Source organism: Rhincodon typus, chromosome 43 (genome assembly GCF_021869965.1).
Source record: "Rhincodon typus isolate 14 chromosome 43, sRhiTyp1.1, whole genome shotgun sequence".
NCBI lineage: Eukaryota > Metazoa > Chordata > Chondrichthyes > Orectolobiformes > Rhincodontidae > Rhincodon > Rhincodon typus.
Genome location: NC_063374.1, coordinates 4,719,612 through 4,735,578, shown reverse-complemented (window position 1 = coordinate 4,735,578; position 15,967 = coordinate 4,719,612). Strand labels below are relative to the sequence as shown.

At 47.0% G+C, this 15,967-nt stretch overlaps 1 protein-coding gene across 1 annotated transcript in view; it reads left to right on the top strand.

Moving 5' to 3' along the window:
* The first annotated feature begins 45 nt into the window (after positions 1 to 45).
* LOC109918894 (WD repeat-containing protein 26-like) overlaps positions 46 to 15,967 on the top strand; it is a 36,686-nt gene continuing 20,764 nt past the window's right edge. Inside the window, exons 1-3 of the mRNA XM_048619614.1 lie at positions 46 to 147; positions 1,158 to 1,214; positions 2,880 to 3,016. Coding sequence (XP_048475571.1) covers positions 67 to 147; positions 1,158 to 1,214; positions 2,880 to 3,016 — 275 coding nt within the window. The 5' untranslated portion in view covers positions 46 to 66. The remainder of the gene's footprint in view (positions 148 to 1,157; positions 1,215 to 2,879; positions 3,017 to 15,967) is intronic.

Sequence of the window (15,967 nt, the reverse complement as noted above, 5' to 3'; positions counted from 1 at the left end):
CCCCCCACCTCCCACCACCCCCAACCAAAAAAAAAAACCCTGTGCAGCCAAACAGTCGAACAGTTGATGCAAGAGACTGGATGCAGCCTGGAACATCCGTCTGCCACCAAATTCCGCAACCATGTGACGGAGGGTGACTGGGAAAAGGTAACTGGACTCTGATCGCTCCCTGCTGTTTACAACCCGCTGGATTGAGTTTGCACTCTGGCAGACCCATCCTGCCCCAGGCAGATGCGTGCTGGGGTCTCACTGGCCTCAAGGTATCCCATTCCTGAGGCCTCCTGACTTCTCTCAGCGGCAGCTGGGCAGAATGCAGGAAAAGAAGCAAACATCAGGGATCTGCTGTGACACCTAACCCTACTCCCAGGGCTCTGACCACAGCTAGCCTACTCTAGGAAGCTCTCGTACGAGTCCTGGCCCACTGCTGTGGACCACTCACGGGGTTTTGCCAGTGTTCGACGAAGTCAGTGTGGAGGGAGTTTTACTCTATCTAAGCCTATGCTGTAGTTGTCCTGGGAGTGTTTTATGGGAACAGCGTGGAGATGGCTTTACTTTCTACTCTAAGGAAAAGGGAGATTCACTTTCAGTCAGAAAGAGTAGAGGACGTTTATGTGTCTAGCCCTGTGTTTTCCTTCTCCTGGAGTGCCTGATGGGGACAGTGTTGAGGCATAATGTTTAAAAGGTTAGGGAGAGCTCCCCTTTGTATCTAACCCTGTGCTGTCCCTGTCCTGGAATTGTTGATCAGTACAGCGTAGAGAGCTTTACTCTGTATGTAACCCTGTGCTGTCCCTGTCCTGGGAGTGTTTGATGGGGGACAGTGTAGAGGAAACTTTACTTTCTCTTTAAAAGAGTACAAAGAAGTTTCTCTAACCTTGTGCTGTACCTGTCCTGTGAATATTTGATGGGAGCAGTTTAGAGGGAGGTTTACTTTCAGCTTAAAAGAGGAAAAGGAACTTAAACTGCTTTAACCGTCCCGGATGAGTCTGATGGGGACAGTGTCGAGGTAGCTTTACCTTCCGTTTAAAAGAGTAGAGGGAGCTTTACTCTGTATTTAACCCCAGGCTCTACATGACAGTTGGAATGTTCCTCCATCCTTGCTGGACTGGGAGCAGGAGAACCGTGAGTGTGTGCTGACTGCGGTGTTATCTATCTTTTAGGCTGAAGCTGACCTCACCGAACTCAAGTCCTTGGTGCACTTGCCTCAGGCCATTGTGGTAAGGAGAGAGGGTGGGGATTATGGGGTTGATCATGGGGGAAGACTGCAGACAATGGATTCTACCCGCTCGTTTTGCATGTAGACTGATCGAGTTTGTTTCCAAGCTTATCCCTAGCGGGAACAAGAAGTCACTTGTGTATCCCCCTCTGCCCTCCATGCTGACTCAGCTTGCCATTCTTGCTGCCTGTCATGGGCATGTCATTCAGATTGCCCTGTTGTTAGTACTCATCCTATTTGGTTCCTCAATGGAGGAATGTTCCTTCACCACCAAGTCCCGGGGGACTTGAATCCAGACTCCCTAACTGAGAGGCTGGGGCGCTATCCACACCGACGATCTGGTTACATATGGCTAACATTTCAGGTCTGGTGATCCTTCTTTGGAACCAGAGCCAGAACATTAACTCTGCTTCCTCTTCACGGATGCTGGCAGACCTGCTGAGTTCCTCCAGCAATTTCTGTTTCGAATTTCCAGCATCCACAGTTCTCTTTTTCGTGTGGCAGCCTTTGAACCATAGTAAGATGCACAGCATTCATTCAGCTCATTCTGCAGGTATTTTAAAGGGCTTTCCCATCAGCCACTGATCCCGAACCCTCCCGGTGCCCTGCAATGTTCTGTCCTTCAAATACATAACCAGTTCTCCTTTTGAAAGTTACTGTCACATCTGCTCTCACTGCCCTTTTAGCACGTTCTTGATCAGTAAAGTAACAAAGTTAACCTCGTGTTCTTTTGCTGATACCCCTCAGTCTCTGTCCCTCAGATCACTGTCACTGGTGACAGTTTCTCCGTACCTTCACTACCAAAAACTCTCATGATTTTGAATGCCTCAATTAAACCTCCTCTTGACCTTCTCTGCCCCAAGGAAACAGGCTGTGTCTTCTGTCTCCCCACACTTACCAAAGACCCTCATCCTTGGCACTGATCTGCTAAAACAATGGGCTGCTTGATCATCGCAGCGCCATCTTATACTCTGTCTAGCCAGTCTCGTGCTGGATCAGAACAGGGATGAGACAGTGTCCGCTTCCACCCGTCCTGAAAGGAACCACCAGGTGGAGGGAGAAAGAAAGTCACATGCTGGCAGAGGGACAGAAGAGAGAGAATCACACGCTGGCAAAGTTGTCGGGAGTGGTGGGGGGAGGGGGGAGACTGGGAGAGAGACTGGGGGTGGGGGGCGGAGGGCCTCAGTGGTGAGGGTGGGGTTGGGGGCTGAGAGTGCCTCAGTTGCGGGGGGATGAGGGGGGGGGAGAGAGAGACTTGGGAGTGGGGGGCAAGAGAGAGACTGGCTGGAAGAGGGGGGCAGAGAGAAGGAGAGATTCACTGGCAGAGAGGCGGGGTTAGAGACAGATGGAGAGAGACTGACTGGCTAGGGTTGGGGTTGCGGGGGAACAGGGAGAAACGGACTGGCGGAGAGAGGACAGGTGGGGAGGGACCCACTGGCAGAAGGAGAGAGACAAACATGCTGTTAGAAAGCGAGAGACTGGCAGAGTATGAAACACATTTGCCTGCCAAGGTCCACTGTGCCCTCCCCAGCCTCTATCCTTGCTGAGATCTGTTGGCGATATGTAGTCTGTTCTTCTGAAGCTGGCTGCTGTTATCTACCTGGCCCCCTCTGTCTTTCCCAGCCCTTGAGGCCTGTCCATTACTGAGATCCTCTTTTGCCTGCAGCGCATGAAGTTCCTGCTGCTGGAGCAGAAATACCTGGAATTTTTGGACGATGGGAAGGTGCTTGAAGCTCTGCAGGTGCTCCGCTTTGAGCTGACTCCGCTGAAGTACAACACAGACCGTATCCATGCTCTGAGCGGGTGAGTGAAGTCCGGGGTAAGAGGGGGAGAGACAGCCTGCAGAAGCTTGGTACAAGTGCAAACTGCGTTTACAGGCAACCTGTGGCACATTCAGGCCAGTTCCAGAGCAATGGGCCCATTCATGTTAAGCAACCAGAATCCAAGCTGTCTCTCTTTGTGTTTAACTCTCTCTCTGTGTCTGTCTGTCTCACTCGTGAGTCAGGAGTTGGAGGCTGCAGAAATGTGAGTCCATCATCTATGCAGATGCTCCCAGTGCAACAACTTGAGGGAGTGCTGCACTGTTAGAGGTGCCATCTTTGGGATGAGGCAGTACACAGTTCTCCCACCCAACCTTGGGTGGAGGTTCAAACTCCCATGAGCGCTACTGGAAGGAGAGCATTCTTCACAGTGCCTTTCTAGGTTTTTTCTATCTTGCCTCTCTGCGTTTTTCACCTTAACATCCGGTGACTGTCAGAGTATCTCCACTAGATCTTTGTACATAGGTCAGTGTCTGCCACTGTGCCCTGGATAACTGACAAAAGAAAAATGAGTTTTCTAAAAAAAAGTTATTTAATTGATGTGAGCATTGGTGGCAAGGCCATCACTTACTACCTTCAAGAAAGAGTGACATGCTCCTTCAGAGGGCAGTTTAGAGTCAACCACATCACTGTGGGTCTGGAGTCACGTATAGGCCAGACTGGGTAAAGAAGGCAGATTTGCTTCCCTAAAGGAAGTTAGTGAGCCAGGTGCATTTTTTACAACAATGGATTATAGTTTCGTGGTTGCCATCACTGAGATAAGCTTCAAATTTCGGTTTCTAATTGAAATTCCTAACCCTTCCAGTTGTCATGGTGGGATTTGAACCCAGGTCCCCGAAGCATTAACTTGTTCATTCGGTGACATTGCCGCTAGCCCATCATCTCCTTCAGAATAAAGCAGAAAGGCTTGCATTTCCATAGGACCCGAGTGCTTTAGTCACTGTTGCACTGTAGGAGATGCATTTACACACAGCAAATTCACTGAAACAGCAAAGAGTTAGCAGGCAGGTCATTGTTTTTAGGGGTTCCTACTTTGCCAATCAATTCGTTGTGTACCAGACTGGTTCGTTGCTCCAAGCAGACAGTATGTTTTGAGATTTCTGTTGCTGACATTACCACGGAAGCAAACAATTGATGTCGTTTCTCCATTAACAGAATGATGTAGTCCACAGACGTCCCAAAGATCTGCATGTGAGAGGAATCGTAAACAAAAGTGGGCTTTCCATTACTTTGTCTTGCTCTCTGTCTTTTTATTTTAATTAGAGAGTCATACAGCACGGCAGGGAAACAGACCCTTCAGTTCAACTTGTCCCTGCTGACCTGACATCCCAATCTGATGTAGTCCCATTTGTCAGGATTTGACCCGTATCCCTCTATTCGTGTACCCATCCATGCCTTTTAAATGTTGTAATTGTACCAGCCTCCACCACTTCCTGTGGCAGCTTTGTTCCATACACGCACCATCCTCTGTGTTACCCCTCAAGTCCTTCTTTAAATCTTTCCCCTCTCACCTTAAGCCTATGCCCTCTAGTTTTGGACTCCCCTCTACCCCAGAGAAAAGATCTTGGTTATTCGCCCTGTCCATGTCCCTCTTGATTTTATAAACCTCTATAAGGTCACCCCTCAGCCTCCGACACTCCAGGGGTAAAAGAAGCCCCAGCCTGTTTAGCCTCTTCCCTATAAATCAAACCCTCCAACCCTGGCAACATCCTTGTAAATCCTTTATTCACACACTCGAGTTTAACAACATCTTTCCTGTAGCAGGGAGACCGGAATTGTACATGGTTAGGCCACTTCTGGAATACTAATGTCCTGTACAGCTGCAATGTGACGACTCGACTCCTATACTCAGTGTTCTGACCAATGAAGGCAAGCATGGCAAGCACCTTCTTCCCGTTTACCTGCAACCCCACTTTCAAGGAACAATGCACCTGCACCCCTTGTCTCTTTATTTGGCATGACTCCATAGGCCCTACCAATGACTCTAAGTTCCACCCTGATTTCCCTTACCAAAATGCACCATCTCATATTTATCGAAATGAAGCTTCATCTGCCACTCCTCAGCCCATTGGCCCACCTGATCAAGGTCCTGTTGTACTCTGAGATAACCTTCTTTACTGCCAACTCACCACCAATTCTGGTGTCATCTGCAAACTTACTAACCATGCCTCCTATATTCACATCCAAATCATTTATATAAATGATAAAAAGCAGTAGACCCAGCAGCAATCCTTGTGGCACACCACTTGGCATAAGCCTCCAGTCCGAAAAACAATCCTCCACCACCACTCTCTGTCTCCTACCTTCAAGGCAATTTTGTATGCAAATGGCTAGCTCTCCCTGGATATCATGTGACCTAACCTTGCTAACCAATCTACCAAGCAAAACCTTATCGAATGATTTGTTGAAATCCATGTAGACAATGTCTACCACTCCACCTTCATCAATCTTTGTCAGCTCTTCAAAAAACTCAACCAAGTTAGTGAGACGTGATTTCCCCCACACAAAGCCATGTTGACTCTCCCTAATGTGTCCTTGCCTTTTTAAATGCATGTAAATCCTGTCGCTCGGAATCCCTCCAACAACATACCCACCACTGACATAAGGCTCACCAGTCTGTAATTCTCTGGCTTTTCCTGACAGCCTTTCTTAAATAATGGCAACACATTAGCCACCTTCTAGTCTTATGGCACCTTACCCATGGCTATTGATGATACAAATATCTCAGCAAAAGGCCCAGCAATCTCTTTCCCTTGCTTCCTGCCAGTTCTTGGATATACCTGACCAGATCTGGGGGATTTATCTACTTTTATGCATTTTAAGACCTCCAGTACCACCTCTTCTGTAATATGAACTCTTTTCAAGACATCACCATTTATTTCCCCAAGTTCTGTAGCTCCATGTCTTTCTCCACAGTAAATACTGACGTGAAATATGCGTTTAGTATCTCACCCATCTCCTGTGGTTCCGCACATAGGTGGCCATTTTGATCTTTAAGGGACCCTATTCTCTCCCTCGTTTCTCATCTGCCCTTGATGTACTTATAGAATGTTCTTGGATTTTCCTTAACTCTTGCCAAAGCTATCTCATGTCCCCTTTTTGCCCCCCCTGGTTTCTCTCAAGTATACGCCTACTGTCCTTATTCTCCTTGGGATTCACTTGATCCCAGCTGCCTATACCTGCCATATATTTCCTTCTTGACCACAGCTCAATTTCTCTAGTCATCCAGCATTCCCTACACCCACCAGCCTTATGCTTCGCACTAACAAGAACATACTGTCTCTGAACACTCATTCTCTCATTTTTAAAGGCTTCCCACTTCCCAATTACCCCATTACCTGTGAATAGCCGCCCGCAATCAATTTTTGAAAGGACTATCAAAATTGGCCTTACTCCAATTAGAACTTAAACTTTTGATCAGTTCTACCCTTTTCTCTAACTATTTTCAAACGAATAGAATTATGATCACTGGCCCCAAAGTGCTCCCTCACTGACACCTTAGTCACTTGCCCTGCCTTATTTCTCAACAGAAGGTCAAGTATTGCTCCTCCTGTAGTCAGTGTATCCACCTATTGAATAAGAAAATTTTCTTGTACACACTTAACAAATTCATTCCCATCCAAGCCCTTAACACTATGGCAGTCCCAGTCTATGTTCGGAAAGTTAAAATCCCCTAGAGTTACGACCCTATTATTCTTACAGATAGCTGAGATATCCTCACATATTTGCTTCTCAGTTTCCTGCTGACTATTTTGGGAGGGCAGGGGGCTATAATACAATCCCAATAAGGTGATCATCCCTTTCTCATTTCTCAGTTCTACCCATATAACTTCAATGGACGATCTCCCAAAAATATCCTCCCTAATTACAACTGTAATGTTATCCCTAACCAGAAATGCCACTCCCCCTCTCTTGTCTCTCTTTCTATCCTTCCTAGAGCATCTATACCCTAGAACATAAAACTGCCAGTTCTGTCCATCCCTGAACCTCGTTTCTGTAATAGCAATGATATCCCAGTCCAAGTTCTCCTCTACACCTTGAGCTCATCTGCCTTACCTGTCAGGCCTCTTGCATTAAAGTAAATGCAGTTTAATTTCTCAGTCTTACCTCGTTCTCTGCCAAGTTGTTTTCTGCCTTGACTATTAGCCTTGCTTCTCTTATCTACTGTACCAGCCTCAGCCTTTTCTCTTTCTCGCTATCTGTTTGGTTCCTGCCCTCCCCCTTACTAGTTTAAAGCCTCCTGAGTAAAACTAGCAAATCTCCCTCCATTGGTCCCCTTCCAATTCAGGATAAGCCATCCTCTTGTACAGGTCATTTCTTCTCCTGAAGAGATTCCCCTGATCCAAAAATGTGAATCCTTAACCGCTGCAGCAGCTCCTCAACCATACATTCATCTGCTCTATCCTCCTACTGCTGCTCTCACTAGCACGTGGTGCAGGTAGTGGTCCAGATATTACTACTCCCGAGGACCTACTTTTTAACCTCCTGCCTGGTTTCCTATATTCTCTGCAGAAGCTCCTCCCCTTCTCTGCCCATGTTGTTGGTACCAATGTACACAACGACCTCCTACTTATTCTCCCTTTTGAGGATATTCTGCATCCGCCCTGAGACGTTCTTGACCCTGGTATCAGGAAGGCAACGCACCATCCTAATGTTTCTGCGGCTATCAGCAAAATGTCTGTCTGTGCCCCAGACGAGAGAGACCCCTTTACAATCAATCACATGGAACCTGATTTACCCTTCATTACAGTAGAGCCAATCACAGTACCAGAAACCTGGCAGTCAGGGCTATACTCCGCTGAGTGGTCACTCCCCTCTGCCATCTCTGCTTCAGTATCTGAAACAGCATACCTGTTTGAGATGGGGATAGCTACAACAGACATGTGCATTACCTGGCTACCTCTCCTAACATTTCTAGCGAGAAACCATTTACCTGGTTAGCTGTGTCCCCACCTTCCTGAAACTGCCATCCATCACACCCCTTACTCTTGTAAATTCCTCCTTGCCTCTAACTGATCCATGCGGTCCAATAGGATTCGCAACCAAACACACTTCCTGCTGACATAGTTTCCAGGATACGATGGTCAAGAAGGCATGACAACGTCTCCTCTTCCTCAGGAGGCTAAGGAAGTTCAGTGTGTCCATAAGGACTCTCACCAACTTTTATAGATGCTCCACAGAAAGCATTCTATCCGGATGCATCACGCTTGGTACAGTAACTGCTCTGCCCAGGACCCGTAAGAAATTACAGAGAGTTGTGAACACAGCCCAGTCCATCACACAAGCCAACCTTCCATCTGTTGACTCCATCTATACCTCTGGATGCCTTGGGAAGGCAGGCAACATCATCAAAGGCCCCTCCCATCCCAGTTATAATCTCTTCCAACCTCTTCCATCAGGCAGAAGGTACAAAAGCTCAAACATACAAACCAACAGATTCAAGAACAGCTTCTTCCCCACTGTTATTAGACTTCTGAATGGACCTCTCAAATTTCAAATCTAATGTAGATTTTGCTTTTTATGCAGCTTCATTGCAACCGTAACTTTGTATTCCTTGTTCTGTTCAATCACCCTATGATCTTTGTATGATATGTCCTGCTTGTACTGCATACAAAACCAAACTTTTCACTGTATTTAGGTACGTGACAATAATAATAAATTGACAATCGAGATCAAATACTTAGCTGATCAGGCTCAAAAACAAAAGGTAATCCTCTACTGTAGTTTCAGGCAGTGATTTTTTTCTAATCACTGATAACTCTGCAGCTGCACATAAAGTTGGATATTAGATCTCCATGTCAGTGTTTGTTACCTCAGTGAAACCTGATCTCCAATGCCCTAGTGCAATTTCTCAGTTTGACAGCTGTGAAACTACACTTGTTAGCTGCTTCATAAAAAGCTGATGACTGAGCCTTATGCAATTCAGTCTTCAACCTTGCTGTTCCTTCACAGGATGTTGTCATTAGTTTTGTTGCCCATTCTGAATTGCCCTTTGAGAGGCTTTTGTGAACTGCTGCAGTGCATGTGCTGTAGGGACACCTACAGTCCTGTTGAGGGTGGGAGGGCTCCAGGATTTTGACCCATAGATCAGTGTCAATTTCCAAATTGGGATGGTGACTGACTGGGAAGGGTGTGCTGTTCCCATATATCTGCTGCCCTTGTCCTTCAAGATGGTAGGGTCTATGGGTTTAGAAGGTGCTACGAAGCCTTGGTGTGTTGCTGCAGTGTATCTTGTAAGTAGCACACACTGTTACTGAATGGTACACATCCATAGACAGACAAGCCTGGATAGTGTCAAGCTGCTTGAACGTCATTGAACACTGCACTCATCCTGGCAAGTGGGGAGTATCCCATCACACTCCTGACTTGTGCCTTGTCAGTGGTGGACAGACTTTGGGGAGTCAGGTGGTGAGTTCTTTGCTGCAGGATTCCTAGCCTCAGACCTGCTCTTGTCGCCACTGTACTTATATGGCTGATGCAGTTCAATTTCTGGTTTATGGTAACCCTGAGGATGTTGAAAGTGCACAATTCAGTGATGGTAATGACTATTAAGGGCTGATGTTTAGATTCTCTCTTATTGGAGGTGGTCATTGCCTGGCATTTGAGGTGAGAATGTTACTTAGCATTACCAGCCCAAGCCTGAAAGTTAACCAGGTCTTGCTGCGTTTGAACATGGATTGCTTCAGTATCTGAATATCAAATGCTGTTGAACAGTGTGCAAGCTTTGGCAAACATCGCCACTTCTGACCTTATGATGGAGGGAAGGCCATTGCTGAAGCAGCTGAAGATGGTTGGATAAGGACAGTCCCCTGAGGAGCTCCTGCATCAGTATCCTGTGACTGAGATGACTGATCTGCAGCAATCATAGCCACGTAGAGTGGCTAGGTATGACCCTAACCAGTGGAGAGTTTTTCCCCTCCCCCACCACCAATTCCTATTGATTTCAGTTTTGCTCAGGCTCTTTGATGCCACACTTGATCAAATGCAGCCTTGACTTCAAGGAGAGTCGCACTCACCTCAGCTTGGAATTCAGCTTCTTTGTCCATATTTTTACCAAGGCTGTAATGAGTTCAGGAGCTGAATGAAGTCTTCCATTGCTGTACTGCTAACTGAGAGTGGACTGATAGGGTTGTGTTTGGACCTCCGTCTTCCTTTGTTTGAGAGTGTAAGAGAGCACATCACGGGCACAGATCCCTGTCCCATTCTGTGGTGTGTGTGTGTGTGTGTGTAGGGATGGGGAGGGGGTTGGGGGGAGGAATCACGGGCTCAGCCCCCTGCCCCATCACTGTGTCAACTTGGAGAGGAGGGTTGAATTGTGTGTGGATGGGTGAATATCACAAATTGTGAGAGAGAGGGAGGTGTGAACACCCAGAACTTGTTGGTTGAGAGTTATGACAACAGTTCTGTCCAGGAGGGCCCCAGTTTGTGCAAATTGCTGCCCCAGCCTTGCACATTAAAAGGACAGGCCCTCTTCTGTTTATCTCTACTTCTCACATCTTTGAAAGCAAATTATCGTCTACTCCCCATTCACATGTGAGACTGTGGCTCAGCACAGATAAAGTGTCATAGAGCTGTACAGCACAGAAACAGACCCTTCAGTCCAACTCGTCCATGCCCACCAGATATCCTAAATTAATTTAGCTTCTATCCCTCTAAACCCTTTCTATTCATGTACCCATCCAGATGCCTTTTAAATGTTGTAATTGTACCAGCTTTCACCACTTTCTCTGGCAGCTCATTCTATACACACCCGCCACCGTCCATGTGGAAAAGTTGCCCCTTGGGTCCCTTTTAAATCTTTCCCCCTCTCACCTTAAACCTATGCCCTCTAGTTTTGGACTCCCCTGGGAAAAAGACCTTGGCAATTTGCCCTATCCATGCTCCTCGTGATGTTATAAACTTCTACAAGGTCACCCCTCAGCCTCTGATGTTCCAGGGAAAATAACCCCAGCCTGTTCAGCCTGTCCCTGTAGCTCAAACCCTCCAGTCCTGGCACACAACATCCTTGTAAATCTTTTTTTGAACCCTTTCAAGTTTCGTATAGCAGGGAGACCAGAACAGAATGCAGTGTCCCAAATGTGGCCCAATCAATGTCCTGTATGGCCACAACATGACCTCCCAACTTTTGTACTCCATGTACTGGCCAATAATCACCATCCTGTCTACTTGGGACTCCACTTTCAAGGAAATTATGAATCTGCACCTCAAGGTCTCTTTGTTCAGCAGCCCTCCCCAGGACCTTACCATTAAGTGTACAAGTCCTGCCCTGATTTGCCTTAACAAAATGCAACATCTCACATTTATCTAAATTAAACTCCATCTGCCACTCCTCGGTTCATCTGATCAAAGTCCCATTGAGGTAACCTCCTTCACTGTCCACTTCACCAATTTTGGTGTCATCTGCAGATTTACTAACCATATCTCCTATATCCATCTGCAGATCATTTATATAAATCTCAAAAAACTGTGGACAAAAGATATCACATGCGGGACATCAGCTGTCCTTGCAAACCTTAAGCATGTCTTAACCAAATCTTGTGTTAGTATAATTCACGTAACTCATTATTTCCCTTTGTTAACCAGTCACTACTTCCTTGAACAATATATGGAACTTTCCAACTTCACATAGTGAACATAAAGAGCAGGGTGTTAACTGTTTGCCTGGCTCTACCTCCTTCAATAATTCACTATCCCTTAGGGAGCCATGAAACCTCTCAAATATACAATTCCAGCACATTTGAGGAAATAGAAAACAAAAACTTGCATCCCAGCGTGCACAAAACAGGATGCCCTCCTAGACTGACATTACATCCACCCCTTCAATGTACAGTCCCTCCGCCACTGAAATTCAGTAGCAATACAAGACGCACTGCAGAAATATACCAAGACTCCTCTGACAACACCGTCCAAACCTTCAATCCAAACAGACAAGGGCAGCAGATACATGGGAACATGACCCCCTGCAGTTCCACTCCGAGCTGCTCACCATCCTGATTTGGAAATGTATCGCCGTTCCCTCAGTATTGCTGGTTTAAAATCCTGAACTTCCCTCCCTAAAGGGCACTGTGGGTCAGCATTTGTGGATCAGTTGCCCTCTGAAATGGCCCAGCAAGCCATTCAATTGTATCAATTGCTACAAAATCTCAAAGAAATGAATCTGAATGCATCCCCTGGCATTGAACTAGGCACCAGAAAAGACAACGTCAGAAAAACAGCCCTGCTGACCCTGTAGGATCCTCCATACGAACATCTGAGGGCTAGTGCCAAAATTGGGAGAGCTGTCTCGTAGACTAGTCAAAAAAGCCTGATGTTGTCATACTCTCAGGATCATACCATATAGACAATGTCCCATACATCACCATCCCTGGATGTGTCCTGTCCCACCGGCAGGACAGACCTGGCAGAGGTGGCAGCACAGTGGTATAAAGCTAAGCGGGAAACCTCCTGCTGATTACCGTGTACCGTCCTCCCTCAGCTGATGAATCGATACTCCTCAATGTTGAACAACACTTGGAGGAAGCACTGAGGATGGTAAGGGCATAGAATGTACTCTGGTTGGGGGATTTCAATGTCCACCACCAAGAGTGGCTCGGCAGCAGATTTACGGATCAAGCTGGCCGGGTCCTAAAGGACATAGCTGCTAGACTGGGTCTGGTCCAGAGGTGAGGGAATCAACAAGAGGGAAAAACGTACTTGACCTCACCATCACCAATCTGCCAGCTGCAGGTACATCTGTCCATGACAGTATCGGTAAGAGTGACCATCGCACAGTCCTTGTGGAGACAAAGTCCCACCTTCACATTGAGAATAACCTCCATCATGTTGTGTGGCACTATCACCGTGCTAAATGGGACAGACTTCACACAATCTAGCAACTTACAAGGGCATCCATGAGGCGCTGTGTGCCATCAACAGCAGCAGGATTGTACTCCAGCACAATCTGTAACCTCATGGCCCGGCATATCCCCCACTCAACCATTACCATCAACCCAGGGGATCAACCCTGGTTCAATGGAGAATGCAGGAGGGCATGCCAGGAACAGCACCAGGCATACCTGAAGATGAGGTGTCAACCTGGTGAAGCCACCAAACAGGACTACTTGCACACCAAACACCGAAAGCAGCAAGTGATAGACAGAGCTATGTGATTCCACAACCAAAGGATCAGATCTAAGCTCTGCAGTCCTGCCACATCCAGTTGTGAATGGTGGTGGACAATTAAACAACTCACTGGAGGAGGAGGCTCCACAAATATCCCCATCCTCAATGATGGAAGAGCCCAGCACATCATTGCAAAAGATAAGGCTGAAGCATTCGCAGCAATCTTCAGCCAGAAGCGCCGAATGGATGATCCATCTCGGCTTCCTCCGGTGATCCCCAACATTACAGATACCAGTCTTTACCCAATTCAGTTCACTCCACGTGATATCAAGAAATGGTTAGAGATACGGGATACTGCAAAGGCTACCGGCCCTGACAACATTCCGGCAATAGTGCTGAAGACTTGTGCTCCAGAGCTTACCGCTCCCCTAGCCAAGCTGTTCCGGTACAGTTACAGGACTGGCATCTACCTGACAATGTGGAAAATTACCCAAGTGTGTCCTGTACATAAAAGCAGAACAAATCCAATCTGGCCAATTATCGCCCCATCAATCTACTCAATCATCAGTAAAGTGATGGAAGGTGTCATCAACAGTGCTATGGAGGATGGTTGTGGTTGTTGGAGGTCAGTTTTCTCAGCTCCAGGACATCTCTGCAGGAGTTCCTCAGGGTCGTGTCCTTGGCCCAACCATCTTCAGCTGCTTCATCAATGACTTCCCTCCATCATAAGGTCAGAAGGGGGGATGTTAGCTGATGATTGTGCAATGTTCAGTACCATTTGCGACTCCTCAGATACTGAAGTAGCCCATGTTCAAATGCAGTAAGATCTGGATAATATCCAGGGTTGGGATGACAAATAGCATGTAACATTCGTGACACACAAATGCCAGGCTATGACTGTCAGGAATAAGAGACAATCTGACCACCGCTCCTTGGCATTCAACAGTGTTACCATCACTGAATCCCCCACTACCAACATCCTGGGGGTTATTGTTGACCAGAAACTCAATTGGACTCACCACATTAAACACAGTGGCTACAAGAGCAGGCCAGAAGCTGGGAATACTGCAGTGAGGAACTCACCACCTGACTTCCCAAAGCCTGTCCCACCATCTACAAGGCACAAGTCAGGAGTGTGATGGAATACTCCCCACTTGCCTGGATGAGTGCAGTCCCAATAACACTCAAGAAGCTCGATACCATCCAGGACAAAGCAGCCTGCTTTATTGGCATCACATCCACAAGCATTCACTCCCTCCACCATCGACGCTCAGTAGCAGCAGTGTGTACTATCTACAAGATGCACTGCAGAAATTCACCAAAGATCCTCAGACAGCACCTTCCAAACCCACGACCACTTCCATCTAGAAGGACAAGGGCAGCAGATACATAGGAACACCACCCCCTGCAAGAAACCCTCCGAACCACTCCCCATCCTGACTTGGAAATATATCGGCCGTTCCTTCAGTGTCACTGGGTCAGAATCCTGGAATTCCCTCCCTAAGGGCATCGTGGGTCTACCCATAGCAGGAGAACTACAGCAGTTCAAGAAGGCAGCTCACCCCCACTTTCTCAAGGGGGCAACTAGGGACGGGCAATAAGTACTGGGCCCAGCCAGCAACAAAATTTTTTAAAAAACTATAGCACGTGGACTGCAGTGGTTTAGGAAGGAAGCTCCCCACTGCCTCCTTCAAAGGAATATGCAATAAACGGTGGTGATGTCCCCAGTCCCGAGAACACCTGCAGCTGCTGCCAGCCCCTGCTGTAGTTCAAGTAAGGCCTTGGTGTATAGTGCCTTAGTTATTAAGGGAGCCAAGCAGAATGCACGGGGTTAAGGTACCCAGCAGCCATGATCTAACTGAGTAGCAAAATAGATTGGAAGGGCTGAAGTAGCTCCTCTTCTTGTATTCCTACTCAAGCGAAAGTCAACAACCACAGCTGAAATGTTACTTGAAAATCTTGCCCTAAACTCTGTTCCTTTTGCTGGACGTCAGGAAAAGAAGGAAAGGAGACCCCTACAGCAACATGCGCTTGTATGGCTACATAAGGAAAAATTCAGACAAGCAGCCAAGAGCTCAGTCAAAGAGGTCAGTTTACAGGAAGAAAGCCAGAGCTTCATTGGTCAGTGCATTGAGTATAGGAGTTGGGACGCTATGTTGTGGCTCTACAGGACATTGGTGAAGCCACGTTTGGAATACTGCATTCGATTCTGGTCTCCCTGCTTTAGGAAGGATGTTGTGAAACTCAAGGGTGCAGAATAGATGTACAAGGATGTTGCCAGGATTGGAAGGATTGAGCTACAGGGAAAGGCTGAATAGGCTGGGGCTATTTTTCCTGGAGCGTCGGAAGCTGAGAGTTATAGAGCTTTATAAAATCATGAGGGGCATTGATAGGGTGAATAGCCAGCATCTTTTTCCTAGGATGGAGGAATCCAAAACTAGAGGACATAGGGTTTAAGGTGAGATTGGAGAAAAGATCTAAAACGGACCTAACTTTTTGACGCAGAGGGTGCTGCGTGTATGGAATGAGCTGCCAGAGGAAGTGGTGAAGGCTGGTACAGTTACAACATTTGAAAGGTATCTGGATGGTACATGAATAGGAAGGGTTTAAGAGAGATATGGGGCAAATGCTGCCAAAAGAGACTAGGTCAGATTGGGCTGCCTGGTCACCGCAGATGAGTTGAACTGAAGGGTGTGTTACTGTGCTGTATGACTCCAGGAGGAGAGATCTTGGGAGGGAATTGCAAGGCGTGAGAACCAGGAGAGGGAGAGACCGTGAAAACAAGGACTTGATACCAGCTCAGACTACGGACAGTGGAGTTTCAAATTACATT